We start from the raw sequence: 19,199 nt of genomic DNA, 5'->3' as shown, positions 1-19,199 counted from the left end.
ACAGGTGGATAAGTTGATGAGAGGCATTGATCATACGGATAGTCAGAGGCTTTCTCCCAGAGCTGAAATAGCTATCACGAGAGGGCACAGTTTTGAGGTGCTTTGAAGTAGGTACAAAGGAGATTTCTTCGGCAGTTTGAATGGGGCACGACTGCGGAAGCACGTGAATGTCGGCCTCTGAGATCAGCTGGAGAGTTTAAAAAGCGAGCAGAATGAGAAGGGGCGGTCATTTTTTTGGCAGTTTGAACGGGGCACGACTGCGCAAGCGCGTGAAGGTTGACCTCTGAGATCAGCAGGAGAGTTTAAAAAACGAGCAGATTAACGGAGCGGGTGACGGAGTAGAGGGAGACAGAGTAGGAAGGCTTTGGCTCGAGGGGCTTCGGCGAGCAGAGGCTGAGAACGAGTAAGCTCCTAAATAACTCTAATTAACTTAGGAGTAGGTAATGGAGGCAGCAGTTATGGCAGTCGAGTGCTCCGTTTGCAGTATGTGGGAAGTCAGGGTGAGCACAATTGTCCCTGATGACTACACCTGTAAAAGGTGCATTCAGCTGCAGCTCCTGACAAATCGAGTTAGGGAACTGGAGCTGGATGAACTTCAGATCATTCGTGAGGCAGAGGTCCAAATAAACAGGAGTTGTAGGGAGATAGTCACCCCTAAGAGTCAGGAGACAGGTAGCTTGGTGACTGTCAGGAGAGGAAAGGGGAATAGACAGGATGAACAGAGCATCCCTGTGGTCTTTCCCATCAATAATTAGTATACCGTTTTGGATACTGTTGGTGGGGTTGACCTACCAGGGACAAGTTGTAGTGGTTGCATCTCTGGCACTGAGACTGGACCCTCAGCTCAGAAGGGAAGGAGGGAAAAGAGGAAAGCAGTAATGATAGGGGATTCGATAGTTAGGGGGACAGATAGGAGGTTCTGTGGAACAGATTGAGAAATCCGGATGGTCTGTTGCCTCCCTGGTGCCAGGGTCCACGATATCTCGGATTGAGTTCTCAGTATTCTCAAGAGGGAGAGTGAGCAGCCAGATATCGTGGTCCATGTAGGGACCAATGACATGGATAGGAAGGAGGAGGTCCTGCAAAGTGAATTTATGGAGTTAGGTGCAAAGTTGAAAGACAGGACCTCCAGGGTTGCAATCTCAGGATTGCCACCCGTGCCATGTGCTAGTGAGGCCAGAAATAGGAAGATAATGCAGCTAAATACATGGCTAAGGAGTTGGTGCAGGAGGGTGGGCTTCATGCTTCTGGACAATTGGGCCTTGTTCCAGAGAAGGTGGGACCTGTTCTGATGGGAGGGGTCGCACCTGAACTGCAGGGGGACTAACATCCTTGCAGGAAGGTTTGCTAGTGTTGCTCTGGGGGGGGTTTAAACTATATTTGCACTCTAACCAGAGTGTTAGAGCAGATAGTGAGGTGGAGGAGGATAAAGGTAATGCAAGAATAGTGCATGGAGTAAAGCGAGATCTAATATATAAAAAGGCTTTGAGGAAAGAGAAGCAGAATAAAGGGAGTAAAGGTAGTAAGGTAGAAGGGCTAAAGTACATGTACTTCAATGCAAGAAGCATCAGGAACAAAGGTGATGAACTGAGAGCTTGGATACATACTTGGAATTATGATGTAGTGGCCATTGCAGAGACTTGGCTGGAACCAGGGCAGGAATGGATTCTCAATATTCCTGGATTTCAGTGCTTTAAAAGGAATGGGGAGGGGGAGGGGAGGAGGGGTGGCATTACTGGTCAAGGATACTATTACAGCTACAGAAAGGGTGGGTAATGTAGCAGGATCCTCTTTTGAGTCAATATGGGTGGAAGTCAGGAACAGGAAGGGAGCAGTTACTCTATTGGAAGTATTCTATAGGCCCCCTGGTAGCAGCAGGGATACTGAGGAGCAGATTGGGAGGCAAATTTTGGAACGGTGCAAAAATAACAGGGTTGTTATCATGGGTGGCTTTAACTTCCCTCATATTGAATGGCACCTGATTAGTTCCAATGGTTTAGACTGTGCAGAGTTTGTCAAGTGTGTCCAGGACGGATTCCTGCCACGGTGTATTGACAGGCCATCTGGGGGAATGCCATACTGGATCTAGTATTAGGTAATGAACCGGGTCAGGTCACAGATCTGTCAGTGGGTGAACATCTGGGGGACAGTGACCACCACTCCCTGGCCTTTAACTTTATCATGGAAAAGAATAGAATCAGAGAGGACAGGAAAATTTTTAATTGGGGAAGGGCAAATTATGAGGCTATGAGGCTAGAACTTGTGGGTGTGAATTGGGATGATGTTTTTGTTGAGAAATGTACTGTGAACATGTGGTCGATGTTTAGGGATCTCTTGCAGGATGTTAGGGATAAATTTGTCTTGATGAGGAAGATAAAGAATGGTAGGGTGAAGGGAACCATGGGTGACAAGTGAGGTGGAGAATCTAGTGAGTTGGAAGAAGGCAGCATACGTAAGGTTTAGGCTGAGGAGAGCAGGAAGGGGGCATGAGAAGGCCTTGGGAAGTAGGGTAAAGGAAAACCCAAAGGCATTCTTCAATTATGTGAAGAACAAGAGGTTGACAGGAGTGAAGATAGGACCGATTAGAGATGAGGGTGGGAAGATGTGCCTGGAGGCTGTGGAAGTGAGCAAGGTCCTCAATGAATTCTTCTCTTCGGTATTCACCAAAGAGAGGGAACTTGATGACGGTGAGGACAATATGAGTGAGGTTGATGTTCTGGAACATGTTGATATTAAGGGAGAAGATGTATTTAGTTTCAGTATAATTATGGAGAAGAATAGGACTGGACTCGGGGTTGAGATTTTTGATTGGAGAAAGGCTAACTTTGAGGAGATGCAAAAGGATTTAGAAGGAGTGGATTAGGACAATTTGTTTCATGGGAAGGATGTAATAGAGAAATGGAGGTCATTTAAAGGTGAAATTTTGAGGGTACCGAATCTTTGTTCCTGTTAGGTTGAAAGGAAAGGTTAAAAGTTTGAGAGAGCCATGGTTTTCAAGGGATATTGGAAACTTGGTTATGAAAAAGAGAGATATCTACAATAAATATAGGCAGCATGGAGTAAATGAGGTGCTCGAGGAATATAAAGAATGTAAAAAGAATCTTAAGAAAGAAATTAAAAAAGCTAAAAGAAGATACGAGGTTGCTTTGGCAAGTAAGGTGAAAATAAATCCAAAGGGTTTCTACAGTTATATTAATAGTAAAAGAATAGTGAGGGATAAAATTGGTCCCTTAGGGAATCAGAGTGGACAGCTATGTGTGGAGCCAAAAGAGCTGGGGGAGATTTTGAACAATTTCTTTTCTTCGGTATTCACTAAGGAGAAGGATATTGAATTGTGTAAGGTAAGGGAAACAAGTAGGGAAGTTATGGAAACTATGACGATTAAAGAAGAGGAAGTACTGGTGCTTTTAAGGAATATAAAAGTGGATAAATCTCCGGGTCCTGACAGGATATTCCCTAGGACCTTGAGGGAAGTTAGAGCAGAAATAGCAGGGGCCCTGACAGAAATATTTCAAATGTCATTAGAAACGGGGATGGTGCCGGAGGATTGGCGTATTGCTTATGTGGTTCCATTGTTTAAAAAGGGTTCTAAGAGTAAACCTAGCAATTATAGGCCTGTCAGTTTGACGTCAATGGTGGGTAAATTAATGGAAAGTATTCTGAGAGATGGTATATATAATTATCTGGATAGACAGGGTCTGATTAGGAACAGTCAACATGGATTTGTGCATGGAAGGTCATGTTTGACAAATCTTATTGAATTTTTTGAAGAGGTTACGAAGAAAGTTGACGAGGGTAACGCCGAGGATGTTGTCTATATGGACTTCAGTAAGGCCTTTGAAAAGGTTCCGCACGGAAGGTTAGTTAGGAAGGTTCAATTGTTAGGTATTAACATTGAAGTAGTAAAATGGATTCAACAGTGGCTGGATGGGAGATGCCAGAGAGTAGTGGTGGATAACTGTTTGTCAGGTTGGAGGCCAGTGACTAGTGGTGTGCCTCAGGGATCTGTACTGGGTCCAATGTTGTTTGTCATATACATTAATGATCTGGATGATGGGGTGGTAAATTGGATTAGTAAGTATGCAGATGATACTAAGGTAGGTGGCGTTGTGGATAATGAAGTAGGTTTTCAAAGCTTGCAGAGAGATTTAGGCCAGTTAGAAGAGTGGGCTGAACGATGGCAGATGGAGTTTAATGCTGATTAAGTGTGAGGTGCTACATTTTGGTAGGAATAATCCAAATAGGACATACATGGTAAATGGTAGGGCTTTGAAGAATGCAGTAGAACAGAGTGATCTAGGAATAATGGTGCATAGTTCCCTGAAGGTGGAATCTCATGTGGATAGGGTGGTGAAGAAAGCTTTTGGTATGCTGGCCTTTATACATCAGAGCATTGAGTATAGGAGTTGGGATGTAATGTTAAAATTGTACAAGGCATTGGTAAGGCCGAATTTGGAGTATTGTATACAATCCTGGTCACCGAATTATAGGAAAGATGTCAACAAAATAGAGAGAGTACAGAGAAGATTTACTAGAATGTTAGCTGGGTTTCAGCACCTAAGTTACAGGGAAAGGTTGAACATGTTAGGTCTTTATTCTTTGGAGCGTAGAATGTTGAGTGGGGACTTGATAGAGGTATTTAAAATTATGAGGGGGATAGATAGTGTTGATGTGGATAGGCTTTTTCCATTGAGAGTAGGGGAGATTCAAACAAGAGGTCATGAGTTGAGAGGGGGCAAAAGTTTAACGGTAACACGAGGGGAAATTTCTTTACTCAGAGTGGTAGCTGTGTGGAATGAGCTTCCAGTAGAAGTGGTAGAGGCAGGTGCGGTATTGTCATTTAAAGTAAAATTGGATAGGTATATGGACAGGAAAGGAATGGAGGGTCATGGGCTGAATGCGGGTCAGTGGGACTAGGTGAGAGTAAGCATTCGGCATGGACTAGAAAGGCCGAGATGGCCTGATTCCGTGCTGTAATTGTTATATGGTTATAAGAGATGTTGGAGTTGTTAAAATACATTAGGACGGATAGGTCCCCGGGTCCTGACGGAATATTCCCCAGGTTGCTCCACGAGGCGAGGGAAGAGATTGTTGAGCCTCTGGTTAGGATCTTTATGTCCTCGTTGTCCAGGAGAATGGTACCGGAGGATTGGAGGGAGGAGAATGTTGTCCCCTTGTTCAAAAAAGGTGATAGGGATAGTTCGGGTAATTATAGACCAGTGAGCCTTACATCTGTGGTGGTAAAGCTGTTGGAAAAGATTCTTAGAGATAGAATCTCTGGGCATTTAGAGAATCATGGTCTGATCAGGGACAGTCAGCATGGGTTTGTGAAGGGCAGATCGTGTCTAACAAGCCTGATAGAGTCCTTTGATGAGGTTACCAGGCAGATAGATGAGGGTAGTGCAGAGGATGTGATCTACATGGATTTTAATAAGGCATTTGACAAGGTACCACACAGTAGGCTTATTCAGAAAGTCAGAAGGCATGGGATCCAGGGAAGTTTGGCCAGGTGGATTCAGAATTGGCTTGCCTGCAAAGAACAGAAGGTTGTGGTGGAGGGAGTACATTTCTATTGCAGGGTTGTGACGAGTGGTGTCCCATAAAGGTCGATTCTGGGACCTCTACTTCTCGTGATTTTTATTAACAACCTGGATGAGGGGGTAGAAGGGTGGGTTGGCAAGTTTGCAGATGACACAAAGTTTGGTGATGTTGTGGATAGTGTAGAGGATTGTCGAAGATTGCAGAGAGACATTGATAGGATGCAGAAGTGGGCTGAGAAGTGGCAGATGGAGTTCAACTCGGAGAAGTGTGAGGTGGTACACTTTGGAAGGGCAAACTCCAAAGCAGAGTACAAAGTAAATGGCAGGATACTTGGGAGTGTGGAGGAGCAGAGGGATCTGGGGATACATGTCCACAGATCCCTGAAAGTTGCCTCACAGGTAGATAGGGTAGTTAAGAAAGCTTATGGGATGTTAGCTTTCATAAGTCGAGAGATAGAGTTTGAGTCGTGGGGTAATGATGCAGCTTTATAAAACTCTGGTTAGGCCACACTTGGAGTACTGTGTTCAGTTCTGGTCGCCTCACTTATAGGAAAGATGTGGAAGCATCAGAAAGGGTAGAGAGGAGATTTACCAGGATGTTGCCTGGTTTAGTGTATGCATTATGACCAGAGATTAAGGGAGCTAGGGCTTTACTCTTTGGAGAGGAGGAGGATGAGATGAGAAATGATAGAGGTATACAAGATATTAAGAGGAATCGATAGAGTGGACAGCCAGCGCCTCTTCCCCAGGGCACCACTGCTCAATACAAGATGACATGGCTTTAAGGTAGGGGGAGGAAAGTTCAAGGGGGATATTAGAGGAAGGTATTTTATTCGGAGAGTGGTTGGTGCATGGAATCATGGAGTCAGTGGTGGAGGCAGATACACTAGTGAATTTTAAGAAACTACTAGACAGGTATATGGAGGGTTATATGGGGGGGTGGTGGGGTTTAAGGGTCAGCACAACTCTGTGGGCCAAATGGCCTGTACAGTGCTGTATTGTTCTTTGTTCTTCTGAGATGTCAGGGCTAAGTGTTCTGCGCAGACAGTGGTGAGTGCGTGGAATGGGCAGCTGGCAATGGTGGTGGAGGTGGATACGATAGGGTCTTTTTAGAGACTCCTGGATAGGTACATTCAACTTAGAAAAGTAGAGGGCTATGGGTAACTCTTGGTAATTTCTAAAGTAAGTACATGTTAGGCACAGCTTTGTGGACCGAAAAGCCTGTATTGTGCTGTAGGTTTTCTATGATTGAATGCCACTGGCAACCTTGTGTTTTGTCCGCATGCTTCTGCATCACTACTGCATTGTAATACCCTCCATTAATCAAGGCCAGTATCAGGGCCAGTAATGATAGGAACCCTTGTAAGAAAATACGGCAGTAATTGAACAGACACATTACCTTCCTCACTCCCCTCACTTTTGCTGCGGGACATGAAGTGATTGCTAAATGCCTGGGGGTGTATTTTAGGGTACTGTATGGTTTGCTTTCCTAACTGAAGCTTGATTGGACTGATTTAAAAACCCTTGTCTTCCAATATCTCTAAATTGCTGGCTGTCGCCCCTAAATGACCTGCTTCATCTTCTGAAGGAATTAGTAGATCATCTACATATTGTAAGTTGGTCGATCAGTAGGGCGATAGATTGAGCTTTTCCAAAGTCTGCACCTTGACCTTTTGAAAAATGGTTGGGCTATTGTGGAATATCTGTTGAAGTCTGGACAACATATGCTGCTGCCCACCCAGGTGAAGGAAAATTGGTCTTGAGACTCAGGTGCGAAGGGGAGCTGCCAAAATCCATTATCGATATGCAGGACTGAAAAAACTTTGTTCTGAAGGCAGGCCATTCTGGATTGTCGTAGGGCTCACCACAATAGGATGCAATCTCAAGGTGGTATTGAGGATCTTGTAGTCAATTGTTAACTGATATGATCCATCGGACTTCTTTACTAACTACATTGGCGAGTTGGTAGTTGCCACAGTCTCTGAGTATCCATTGGTGTTTTAATACCTTCACTTTACCCTGAACAGCTGTCAGTGTAGCCACACTGGCTATGTTGTGTTCTGTGTTGGTGCCCCTGGCTTGTCCATATTACTTCTCCCTTTCCTGAGTCTATAACGGCTCCTGCTTCCCTTTCGATGTCTATTCCAAGGATAGAACCCTAATAATTTGGACAGACCCAGAAATACACTGGAAACTGCATCCTGCTGATTTTGAGTACCTGCAACTTGCTTCTTTCTGCTTTCAGTGTTTTCCCTCCTACACCCATAATATAAATAGCTTGTCCAGTTGTTGGCAAGGGTTATTGATACTGATGCCCCTGAGTCAACTAACATTGCATTGCTGGCACCTTAACATTGCTGTTGTGTACATCCATGGTTCATCAGCACTGGCAGTGGGGCCAGCCACCATACCATAGGTCAACTTTGTCTGACCTAGAAACCATCTCATTAGTTCTATGGTCCGATCAACAGTCAGATAGGGCACTGCTAGAGTGAGAGATTGCATGCCTGCTGTGACTTTCACCTGTTTTTCTTCCCTCTTTTTTTGGACACTACCTGCAACCTGTCCCGATGGGCCACATTTGTGGCATATCAACTCCTTTACCCTCCCACATCTATTCCAGCAGTTCTTGCTTCATACCCTGGCTGCCAGCAAACACAATGAATCCTTTGGGACATCACAGCAGCTGCACTTTGATTTCTCTTGCACTTTCTTTGGTTAATTTCACTGGTCTACAAAACTATCGCAGGGTAGGTTGACCCTTCCACTATCCCTAAATTTAAAACTTCCTGTTGGGCTGAGCTCAGCCCTTCATTCATTTTCAAGAAGACTGGGTCATCCCTGGATTATCCAACCCTGAATACTCATATGCTCGATATTTACCTTCTGCATCATCCATGGCTGTCTCACCAGCTCTTTGAATCACTGTCATTATCGTTCCCCAGTTACTCTCTCCTCTCCCAGTCACTGCCTCACTTCCCCCTTTTTTAAAAAAAAAGCGATATCTTTCTTCATTGCTGGTGTTCCCAGTAGTTACCCAGGTACCATCCCATACCCCCGGGCCATACTGTCCCACATATTCCTCAGGCACTTCGCATTTACCAACACGTGTATATCTTTAGGATGCATCTGATGAATTTCAACAATTTTCTCAAGCTTGCAGCAGAATTCAGAATTCCCACATGTGAATTTAAGGGAGGGCAACTCTGACAAAATGCTTTTTCTCCCTAGGGTTGAAGAGCTTATGAATGGTTGTAATCAGAGTAAAGAGCTAGCTAGGATCATCAGGGTTCTTGACCTGATGTTGTCTGACCTTGCAACACATGTTGCTTGGATTTGCAGCATCTGCAGATTTTCTGACTACAAATAGGTGCCATCCTGACAGGTATATCTGGGTAAAACCTCTCCCTGAAATATCTAAAACTAATTCTCACACTATGCAAAATATAAATGACGGGTACCAGTTAAACTGCAGTTTTAAGTCTGTGCTGAGTATGTATCTGCAGTGTGCTTGAACTCATGATGCCTGCTGTTATCACTTGAATCTAACTGTTACATCAAGGCTCACACACTTGCAAAAATGTGTATGCTAAAATGCAGCCCCTGGAACGAGTGTACACTCATGCCCCACTCCCCCCCCACCGCCATTGGCGTCCCAAGCCCAACCCTTCACACCTGGTTGTTTTGTCTCAGTAGATTAACACAGACAGTTTTACTCTTACATAAACACACATGCAGGCACACACACTTTCAGCTGTCCGTGTTTGTGATACCTCGTGTTCCTGTGTACCACCAACACAAACAGTTCCAAGTGTGAGTGCTGCTCCAGTTGAGTAAAGGGAATTAAAGGCATCAGAGAGAAATTGGCCAGAATTGTTTGGGGGATAAACACCACTGGCAGGGATGACGGCAGAGCAGCATTGGCTAGAATTACTGGAAGCAATTTGGAAGGCACAGGCTAACAAGAGGTCAAAGCCAATATAAAAACCAAAGAAAGGGCATAAAATAGAGCAAAAATTAGTGAAGTTAGATGATTGGGAAGCTTTTAAAAGTCAACAGAAAGCAACTTAAAAAAAGTCATTAAGGTAAAGATGGTTAGCTAGCCAATAATAAAGAGGATATCAAAAGTTTCTTCAGATAGATGAAATGTAAAAGAGAGTCGAGACTGAATATCGGACCACTGGAAAATGGTGCTGGAAAGGTAGTAATGGGGTCAACGATGTAGTGGACAAACTGAATAATCACTTTGCATCAGTCTTCACTGTGGAAGACACTAGCAGTATGGTGGAAGTTCCAGGTGTTGGGAGCATGAAGTGTGGGGTTACCATAACTAGAGAGAAGGTTCTTGGGGAAACTGTGAGGTCTGAAGGTGGATAAATCACCTGGACCAGATGATGTTTGCCCCAGAGTTCTGAAAGAGGTGGCTGAAGATATTCTGGAGGCATTAGTTAATTATTAAGGATGAGGTCTCAGGGTATTTGGTGGCACATGATAAAATAGGCCAAAGTCTGCATGGTTTCTGTAAGGGAAATTGTTGCCTGACAAATCCATTGGAATTTTTTGAAGAAATAACAAGCAGGATGGACAAAGGAGAATCGGTTGGTGTTGTGCATTTAGATTTTCAGAAGGATTTTGACAAGGTGTCATACGTGAGTCTGCTTAACAAACTGTGAGCCCGTGGTACTATAGGAAAGATTCCAGCATGGATAAAGCAGTGGCTGATTGACAGGAGCCAGAGTGGGAATAAAGGGAGCCTTTTTTGTCTAGTTGCTGGTGACTAGTGGTGTTCCACAGGGTTCTGTGTTCGGGCCATTTCTTTTTACGTTTTATGTCAATGATTTGGATGGTGGAATTGATGGCTTTGTTGCAAAGTTTGAAGACAATATGAGGTGGAAGGGCAGATAGTTTTGAGGAAGTAATGAGGCTACAGAGGGACAGACAGATTAGGAGAATGGGTAAAGAAATAGCAGATAGAATGCAGTGTCAAAAGTGTATGGTCGTGCACTTTGGTAGAAGATATAAAAGGGTTGACTATTTTCTAAATGGAGAGAAAATACAAAAACACTGAGGTGCAAAGGGACTTGGGAGTCCTTGTGTAGGATTCCCTAAAGGTTAATTTGCAGGTTGAGTCAGTGGGGTGAGGGAGGCAAATGCAATGTTAGCATTCATTTCAAGAGGACTAGAATATAAAAACAAGGATGTAATATTGAGACTTTATAAAGCACTTGTGAGGCCTTGTGAGCAGGTTTGGGCTCTTTTTCTTAGGAAGGATGTGCTGAAACTGGAAAGGGTTCAAAGGAAGTTCATGAAAATGATTTCAGGATTGAATAGCTTGTCATATGAAGAGCATTTGATGTTCTGGGCCTGTATTCACCAAAATGAGGAGTGACCTCATTGAAACCTATCGAATGGTGAAAGAGCATGATAGAGTGGATGTGGAGAGGATGTTTCTTATGCTGGGAGATTCTTAAGACCAGAGGACACAGCCTCAGAATATAGGGGGGTTCTTTTAGAACAGAGAATTTCTTTAGCCAGAGTGGTGAATCTGTGGAATTCTTTGCCACAGGCAGCTGTGGTGGCAAACTCTTTATGTATTTTTAAGGCTGAGGTTGATAGATTCTTGATTGGTCAGGGCATGAAGTGATATTGGGGGAGTGAAGCCAGGAGATTGGGGCTGAGAGGAAAATTGGATCAGCCATTATGAAATAGCAGAGTAGACTTGATAGGTCAAATGGCCTAATTCTGCTCCTATATTGTATGGTCTAATTTTAAAGTACTCACCCACTTAGACTGCTAAGATTGCTGGCTACATGATGGGTTGCACAAAGGTATGTCACTCCTGACACCAAATGTTGCGTGAATGAGAACACTGGAGAAAAGTACTGGTAGCTACGAAGCGGCTTCCTTATTTGATAAAACAAGGTACAGCAGGCATTGTAGGGAGACACTTTCAGTCGAAAGGTCTGCCTTTGTCCAGCACTACATACATTTTATGTGCTAAAGGACAAAGAAAATTCAGGACAATTCAAACAAATCCATATTTACAATCTTCCCACCATCACACCCAAAACAAGTGTTAATCACTGTCACATCCGTGCAGTCACAATTACAACAGAGAAAGTACTCAGGAAGCTGAATAGTCTAAGGGTAGATAAATCTCCCAGACCAGATGGAATGCACCCTCGTGTTCTGAAGGAAGTAGCTGTGGAGATTGCAGAGGCATTGGCAATGATCTTTCAAAAGTCAATAGATTCTGGCATGGTTCTGGAGGACTGAAAGATTGCATATGTCACTCCACTATTTAAGAAGGGGGCGAGGAAGCAAAAAGGAAATTATAGACCTGTTAGCTTGACATCGGTGGTTGGGAAGTTGTTGGAGTTGATTGTCAAGGATGTGGTTATGGAGTACCTGGAGGCATATGACAAGATAGGCAGAACTCAGCATGGTTTCCTTAAAGGAAAATCCTGCCTGACAAACCTATTGCAATTTTTTGAGGAAATTACAAGTAGGCTAGACAAGGGAGATGCAGTGGATGTTGTGTATTTGGATTTTCAGAAGGCGTTTGTCAAGGCTGCTATGAGGCTTGACATGAGGCTGCTAAACAAGATAAGAGCCCGTGGAATTATGGGAAAGTTACATATGTGGCTAGAGCGTTGGCTGATTGGCAAGAAACTGAGAGTGGGAATAAAGGGATCCCATTCTGGTTGGCTGCCGGTTACCAGTGGTGCTCCACAGGGGTCCGTGTTGGGGCTGCTTCTTTTTACGTTGTATATCAATGATTTGGATTATGGAATAGATGACTTTGTGGCTAAGTTTGCTGATGATACAAAGATAGGTGGAGGGGCCGGTAGTGCTGAGGAAACCGAGAGTCTGCAGAGAGACTTGGATAGATTGGGAGAATGGGCAAAGAAGTGGCAAATAAAATACAATGTTGGAAAGTGTATGGTCATGCACTTTGGTAGAAGAAATAAACGGGCAAACTATTACTTAAATGGGGAGAGAATTCAAAGTTCTGAGATGCAACGGGACTTGGGAGTCCTTGTGCAGGATACCCTTAAGGTTAACCTCCAGGTTGAGTCAGTGGTGAAGAAGGCGAATGCAATGTTGGCATTCATTTCTAGAGGAATAGAGTATAGGCGCAGGGATGTGATGTTGAGGCTCTATAAGGCACTGGTAAGACTTCACTTGGAGTACTGTGTGCAGTCTTGGGCTCCTTATTTAAGAAAGGATGTGCTGACATTGGAGAGGGTTCAGAGAAGATTCACTAGAATGATTCAGGGAATGAGAGGGTTAACATATGAGGAATGTTTAACTGCTCTTGGACTGTACTCCTTGTAGTTTAGAAGAATGGGGGGGGACCTCATAGAAACATTTCGAATGTTGAAAGGCATGGACAGAGTGGATGTGGCAAAGTTGTTTCCCATGGTGGGGGAGTCTAGTACGAGAGGGCATGACTTAAGGATTGAAGGGCGCCCATTCAGAACAGAGATGCGAAGAAATTTTTTTAGCCAGAGGGTGGTGAAGCTGTGGAATTTGTTGCCATGGGCGGCAGTGGAGGCCAAGTCATTGGGTGTATTTAAGGCAGAAATTGATAGGTATCTGAGTAGCCAGGGCATCAAAGATTATGGTGAGAACATGGGGGAGTGGGACTAAATGGGAGAGTGAATCAGCTCATGATAAAATAGCGGAGCAGACTCGATGGACCGAATGGCCGACTTCTGCTCCTTTGTCTTATGGTCATTAATACTATATTCTGCCATCATATTTGACCTACCAAAATGAACCACTTCACACTTGTTGCAAGTTGGGAACAGTCCTTGCTTTTTATTGTCTATGGTACACCAGACCTTCTAGTGAGCACAGAAAAGATTCTGACAGTTGGGGTGAGACCGGAGTGTGTTCCTTTGATTGCTAGAAGTGCTTATAAATCCAAGAGATTTTGCAGATGCTGGAAATACAGAGCAACACACACAGTCTGACTTGCTGAGTTCCTCCAGCATTTTGTGTGTGTTGCCAGAAGCACTTTGTGACTTCCCATACAAAGCAGAGATAACGAGAGGTAGAGGGGTGGATGATAGTTGTAGCTTGAAGAGAGATGTGCCTTGCTGTGAAATAGGGGTGAGATTGGAGTCAGATTTATTATCACTGTCGTATGATGTGAAATGGTTTTACTGGTTGTTCTGAACCTAAGGTGTCTTCATATTACTTCACCTCCACTTATGGGTGTTCCTTTCAGGGAGGCTGATGCTGGAAACAGTGATGAGATTGTGGCTTTTGCCTTTTCTCCCTCGGGAACCTATCTTGCTGTGAGTGCAGACAACAAGCAGCTGATTCTGTTTCGGACAAGACCGTGGCAGTGCCTTAGTGTGCGGTAAGATTGGCTAAAAAGTGCCCTTCCTTGCATCTGTGCTCCTGCTCCTCTCTCAAGCATGTACATCTTGCTTCTCTAATTCTATAGATATGCTGTTCGTCGATCCACCTCCCTTGCAATTACTGCAGGCGAGGACCAGATCTTACTCGCTGACAAATCCGGGGATGTTTACAGCTTCTCCATCCAGGATCCACAGAGACCAGGGCAACTGCAGCTTGGACACCTCTCCATGCTGTTAGCAGTGGTGAGCTTATGGGTTAGGGGTGGGTGGAGGGGAGTTGCTGGAATGTCCACCAAGGATATTGGGCAGATGTGCTGCATAAATATGTAAATTGGGTCAAACAGGTGGGCTCAGTGCCTACATCAGTATGCGCACCGTGTATTGACACGAGTAAAAAATGCTTGGCTCAGTGACAAGTTAGAGCATTTGAAGGCCGAGGGTCAGGGTATTGCACCCTCTGGTGACACTTGGGGATAATAATTGCCTCTCAAGATTCAAAGGCAGAGTTGAATTTATTGTCACATGCATAAGTATGGACAGGCCATATAGCACTGCAGCACAGAAATATGCCCTTCAGCCCATGTAATCTGTGCTGACCTGTTTTCTGCCTAGTCCCGTCAAATTGCACCCAGACCAAGTCCTCCATATTCCTCTCTTCCATGTACCTACCCAAGCTTTTCTTATGTAGCACTTACCCAACAGGCTGGTATATGTCTAGGGGAAAAGGAGATCCAGCCACTCACCAACCCCACCTCCCGTACACGCAGGTGCTGTGAGAATCAAGTTTATGCCGCGAGTACCACACAATATCAAACTCACACCAGATACCGTTACAGAATACACTTTAAAGATTTTACTAAAACTAAAAGAGTACTATGCAATACAGTATATATGAAGGAAAGGAAAATAAAGCAAAAGGTGCCAACTTATCAAAGTTCAGTCAGTTTAGTGCACATCGTTGGAGCTCAACTATCGAACCATTCGACCCCTCGTTGCTTGCCTCCGTCCTCCACGTCCTCGCACCTGGGACCACCCCGGTGGTCGACCGAGCAGTGCAGCGCATGTCCACCTTCCTCGGCGTCTCCTTCCCGCCTCCCCTCAAAAGACCGCGAAACCCCCCAAGCTCCCAGCCCCACAAGACAAAATAACATTCCCCATTGGTTAACAAATGAATACAATCCCCATATCAGCAAGTCCAAAGCTAAACAACTGCGAGAAAAAAACACTTATTAGACATAAAAGCATTCCTACTCTAGTAAACCAAAGAAGCCATTTTGATTACATACACAGTACATTGTACATTCTCCTCCCACCAGCAAATGTCATGCCCTCATGACATTACCAGAGTTCCCCAAGGCTTCTTGCAACACACAAAGTGCAAGAAACCCAGGTGCAGAAAGCAGCGACATAACTACCTAGAGCAGTAGAAATCACACTCGGTTCTCCTGGCACCACATATGTCAACCGTTCTGGGGGGGTGCCTACTTCTCTGAGATCTCCGTACCCCTTCTGCCGTCCCTTCCGCCTCACTGAACTCCCTCTTCACCTGCGAACCCTCTGCCTCGGACACCCCAGGTCTACCTGTCAGATCCTCACTCCCTCCCTCACGGGGTTCCCCCCTCACCTGAGAACCCTCTGGCTCATATTCGGGTTCCACCCTCTCTCTGCCCAATGCTGGCTGCCTCTCCATCTGACCATCAACACCTTCCCTCCTCTCGCCCAACTCAAGTAGGGGAAGGGCCAGGAGCCTCCTCTTCTGGTACTGAAACGCCAGCGAATGGGAGCAGGGGCCACTCATCTGAGTCATCATCTTCCGAATCGGTATCCATTCCCAGGTTAGGAACCCGTCCCCGCTCTTCAGCAGCAGGCTCTTCCCTTGCTCCGCGCCCTCGCAGAGTCCTTGTACTAGGCACAGCCTCCCTCTCTGGCTCCTTGTCCACCCGCACCGCTTGACCCAGGGGCAGCAGGTGATTCCAATGGAGTACCTTGATAGGCCCATTCCCATCCTCAGGTTTCACCCGGTAAACTGGTAGATTCGGCATCTGGCTCTCTATTACATAGGGGCTGGCCGCCCTTCGATCTGCCAACTTGTGCTTACCAGGGAGTCCCAAATTCTGTAAAAGGACCCGGTCGCCCGGCAGTAATTGGGCAAACTTCACCTTTTGATCATATCTCATCTTATTCCTCTGATTTTGTTTAGTAGCCGCCGCCTCGGCCAACTCGTACGCCCTCTGTAACTCCCTCTTCATATCGGACACATACTTTAGATAGGGCTACCCGGGTAATTAACCCACCTCAGCCCCAAAACACGTCAATGGGCAAACTGGCTTCCCGCCTGAACATCAGATAATAAGGCAAGTACCCTGTAGCATCATTGTAAGTACAATTGTAACAGTGGACCAAATGTCCAATATGACGACTCCACTTATTTTTCTGCCCAATCTCCAGCGTCCCGAGCATATCCAACAGGGTCCTGTTGAACCTCTCTGGCTGAGGATCACCCTGGGGGTGATAAGGGGTAGTCCTCGATTTCTCAACCCCAAGCATAGTCAGTAATTCATGGATAAGGCAGCTCTCAAAGTCCCGCCCCTGATCACTATCGATTCGCCTGGGAAGGCCATAATAAACAAAATACTTCTCCCATAACACCTTCGCCACTGTCGTCGCCTTCTGATCCTTAGTGGGAAATGCCTGAGCATAGCGAGTGTAATGATCAGTGATGACTAAGACATTCGCGGTGTTGCTGGTGTCAGGCTCAATCGACAGAAAATCCATACATACCAGGTCCAGAGGTCTCGCACTCTGCAAGTGCGACAGTGGAGCCGCCGACGCTGGCAGGGTCTTCCTCCGGATGCAACGACTGCATCCCCTACAGTATTCTTCATGAGCCTCTGGAAGGTGGCTGGGGCCCCCAATATGCCCTGGGGCATTCATTCGAACTGGAAGAACCCCAGCGGGCAGATAAAGGCTGTCTTCTCTTTATCACCCTCACTCATCGGGATCTGGTAATACCCACTCCTTAAGTCCAGCACACTGAACCATTTCGCTCCACTCAGGCATACTGCACTGGTACATCTTCCAACTCGCACCAGTTAACAAACTTATCTCTGTCCATCTCCGCTCTGCTGCCTGCGCAATTCCACAGCCCCTCGAGCCCCCACAAATGTAACACTTACCCAACAGGCTGGTATATGTCTAGGGGAAAAGGAGGTCCAGCCACTCACCAACCCCACCTCCCGTATACGCAGGTTCTGTGAGAATCAAGTTTATGCCGCGCGTACCACACAATTTCAAACTCACACCAGATACTGTTACAGAATATACTTTAAAGATTTTACTAAAACTAAAAGAGTACTATGCAATACAGTATATATGAAGGAAAAGAAAATAAAGCAAAAGGTGCCAACTTATCAAAGTTCAGTCAGTTTAGTGCACATCGTTGGAGCTCAACCATCGAACCATTCGACCCCTTGTCGCTTGCCTCCGACCTCCACGTCCTCGCACCTGGGACCACCCCGGTGGTCGATCGAGCAGTGCAGCGCACATCCACCTTCCTCAGCGTCTCCTTCCCACCTCCCCTCAAAAGACTGCGAAACCCCCCAAGCTCCCAGCCCCACAAGACAAAATAACATTCCCCATTGGTTAACAAATGAATACAATCCCCATATCAGCAAGTCCAAAGCTAAACAACTGCGAGAAAAAAACACTTATTAGACATAAAAGCATTCCTACTCTAGCAAACCAAAGAAGCCATTTTGATTACATACACAGTACATTGTACACTTAAATGTTATTATTGAATCTACATTCACTACTATTGCTGGCAGCTTGTTCCACACTTAGGCGTGAAATAGTTCCCCTTCAGATTCCCCTTAAAAATTTCACATTTCACCCTAAAAATATGATGTTTGGTTCTAGTCTCACCCAACCTCAGTGGAGAAAGCTTGCACAAGTTCACTCTATATATAACCATCATAAATCTGTGCACCTCTATAAGATCTTCCTTCATTCTCCTGTGCTCCAGGGAATGAAGGCCTAATATATTCAACCTGTTCCTGTAACTCAGGTCCTCAGGTTCTGACAACATCTGTGTATATTTGCTTTGTACTCTTTTAAGTTTGTTTATATCTTTCCTTTAGGTACAGGTGACCAGAACTGCACACAATAGTGTAAATTTGACCTCGCCAATGTCTAGTACAACTTCAACATAAAATCCATACTCCTGTACCTGGTGCTCTAATTTATGAAGTCCAATGTGCTAAATGTGGGTGGCAGGGTGGGGATACATCTCTACCAAAGGAGGTGAAGCTGCTTCTTCCCTCTGCTAGCCTGCAGATTGCCCTTGGGACCCCTCCCCCTGAGCAGGGTCACGTCAAGCCATGGGAGCAGGTGGTGGATGGTCGTATGAGTATCTGGTCCACGTCACAAGTCCTGGTTATGCAACCACTGATGCCAGGCAGATAATCACTGTAGAGTGTTGATAATGGCTGGGGTTGCCCTTGTAAAGGCACTGCCCAGAAGAAGGCAATGGCAAATCACTTCTGTAGAAATTTGCAAAGAACCGTCATTGTCAAAGACCACAATCGCCCACTGTCATACAACATAACGTGATGATGATGAATGGGCCAAAGGTTGTTTTAATGACTTTATTTATCTGTGATGCAACTTTCGAGGAATTATGGATCTTTACTCCCAGATCCCTCTGTCCTACTGCACTCTTCAGTGCCCTACGATTTACTGTGCAAGTCCGACCATGGTTTGTCCTCTCAAAATGCAACACCTCAAACTTGTCTGCATTAAATTCCATCTATTATTCTTCAGCCCATTCTTCCAGCTGGTCCAGATCCTGCTGCAAGCTTTGGTAGTCTTCCACACTAACCCCAATCTTAGTGCAATGAATAACTATACCACAGCTGCCACCCCCCCCACCCCACCAGCACCAAAGTCTTGGCACAATGAGTGTCACAGCCTTATATTATCAAAAGCAGCATTGCCATGCGTTATACAGGATGTTTATAAGAGTAAACAATTAGATAAAAAATCGATTTTATCTAAGGTGGTTGTAGTGTGGTCGTGATTGGAGTTTTGCTGGTTGGTTCAAGACCCAAATGGTTCAGGGGTAGCAGCTGGTTTTAAAGCTGGTGGTGTGGGATATCAGGCTTTTGTATCTCCTGCCTGATGATTGGTGCAAAAAGATGGCATGGACCTGGCAGTACCTCCTGATGATACTACCAATGGTGAGGTGGGATGTGCCTGTGATGTATTGGGCAGTGTCCACTGCTTTCTG

General features: G+C 45.2%; 1 protein-coding gene across 3 annotated transcripts in view; it reads left to right on the top strand.

The window, feature by feature from the left end:
• Positions 1-19,199, top strand: part of wdr4 (WD repeat domain 4) — a 71,482-nt gene that overhangs the window by 18,860 nt on the left and 33,423 nt on the right. For 2 of the 3 annotated variants that reach the window (XM_073044723.1, XM_073044726.1), the window contains exons 3-4: positions 13,777-13,911; positions 13,999-14,155. In XM_073044723.1, the coding sequence (XP_072900824.1) occupies positions 13,777-13,911; positions 13,999-14,155 (292 nt within the window). The remainder of the gene's footprint in view (positions 1-13,776; positions 13,912-13,998; positions 14,156-19,199) is intronic. The other variant, XM_073044725.1, reaches the window with a different exon arrangement.

This window comes from Hemitrygon akajei, chromosome 5, assembly GCF_048418815.1.
Source record: "Hemitrygon akajei chromosome 5, sHemAka1.3, whole genome shotgun sequence".
NCBI lineage: Eukaryota > Metazoa > Chordata > Chondrichthyes > Myliobatiformes > Dasyatidae > Hemitrygon > Hemitrygon akajei.
Note: the sequence above shows the minus strand (reverse complement) of the source record. Positions and strands in the feature narration are given on the sequence as shown.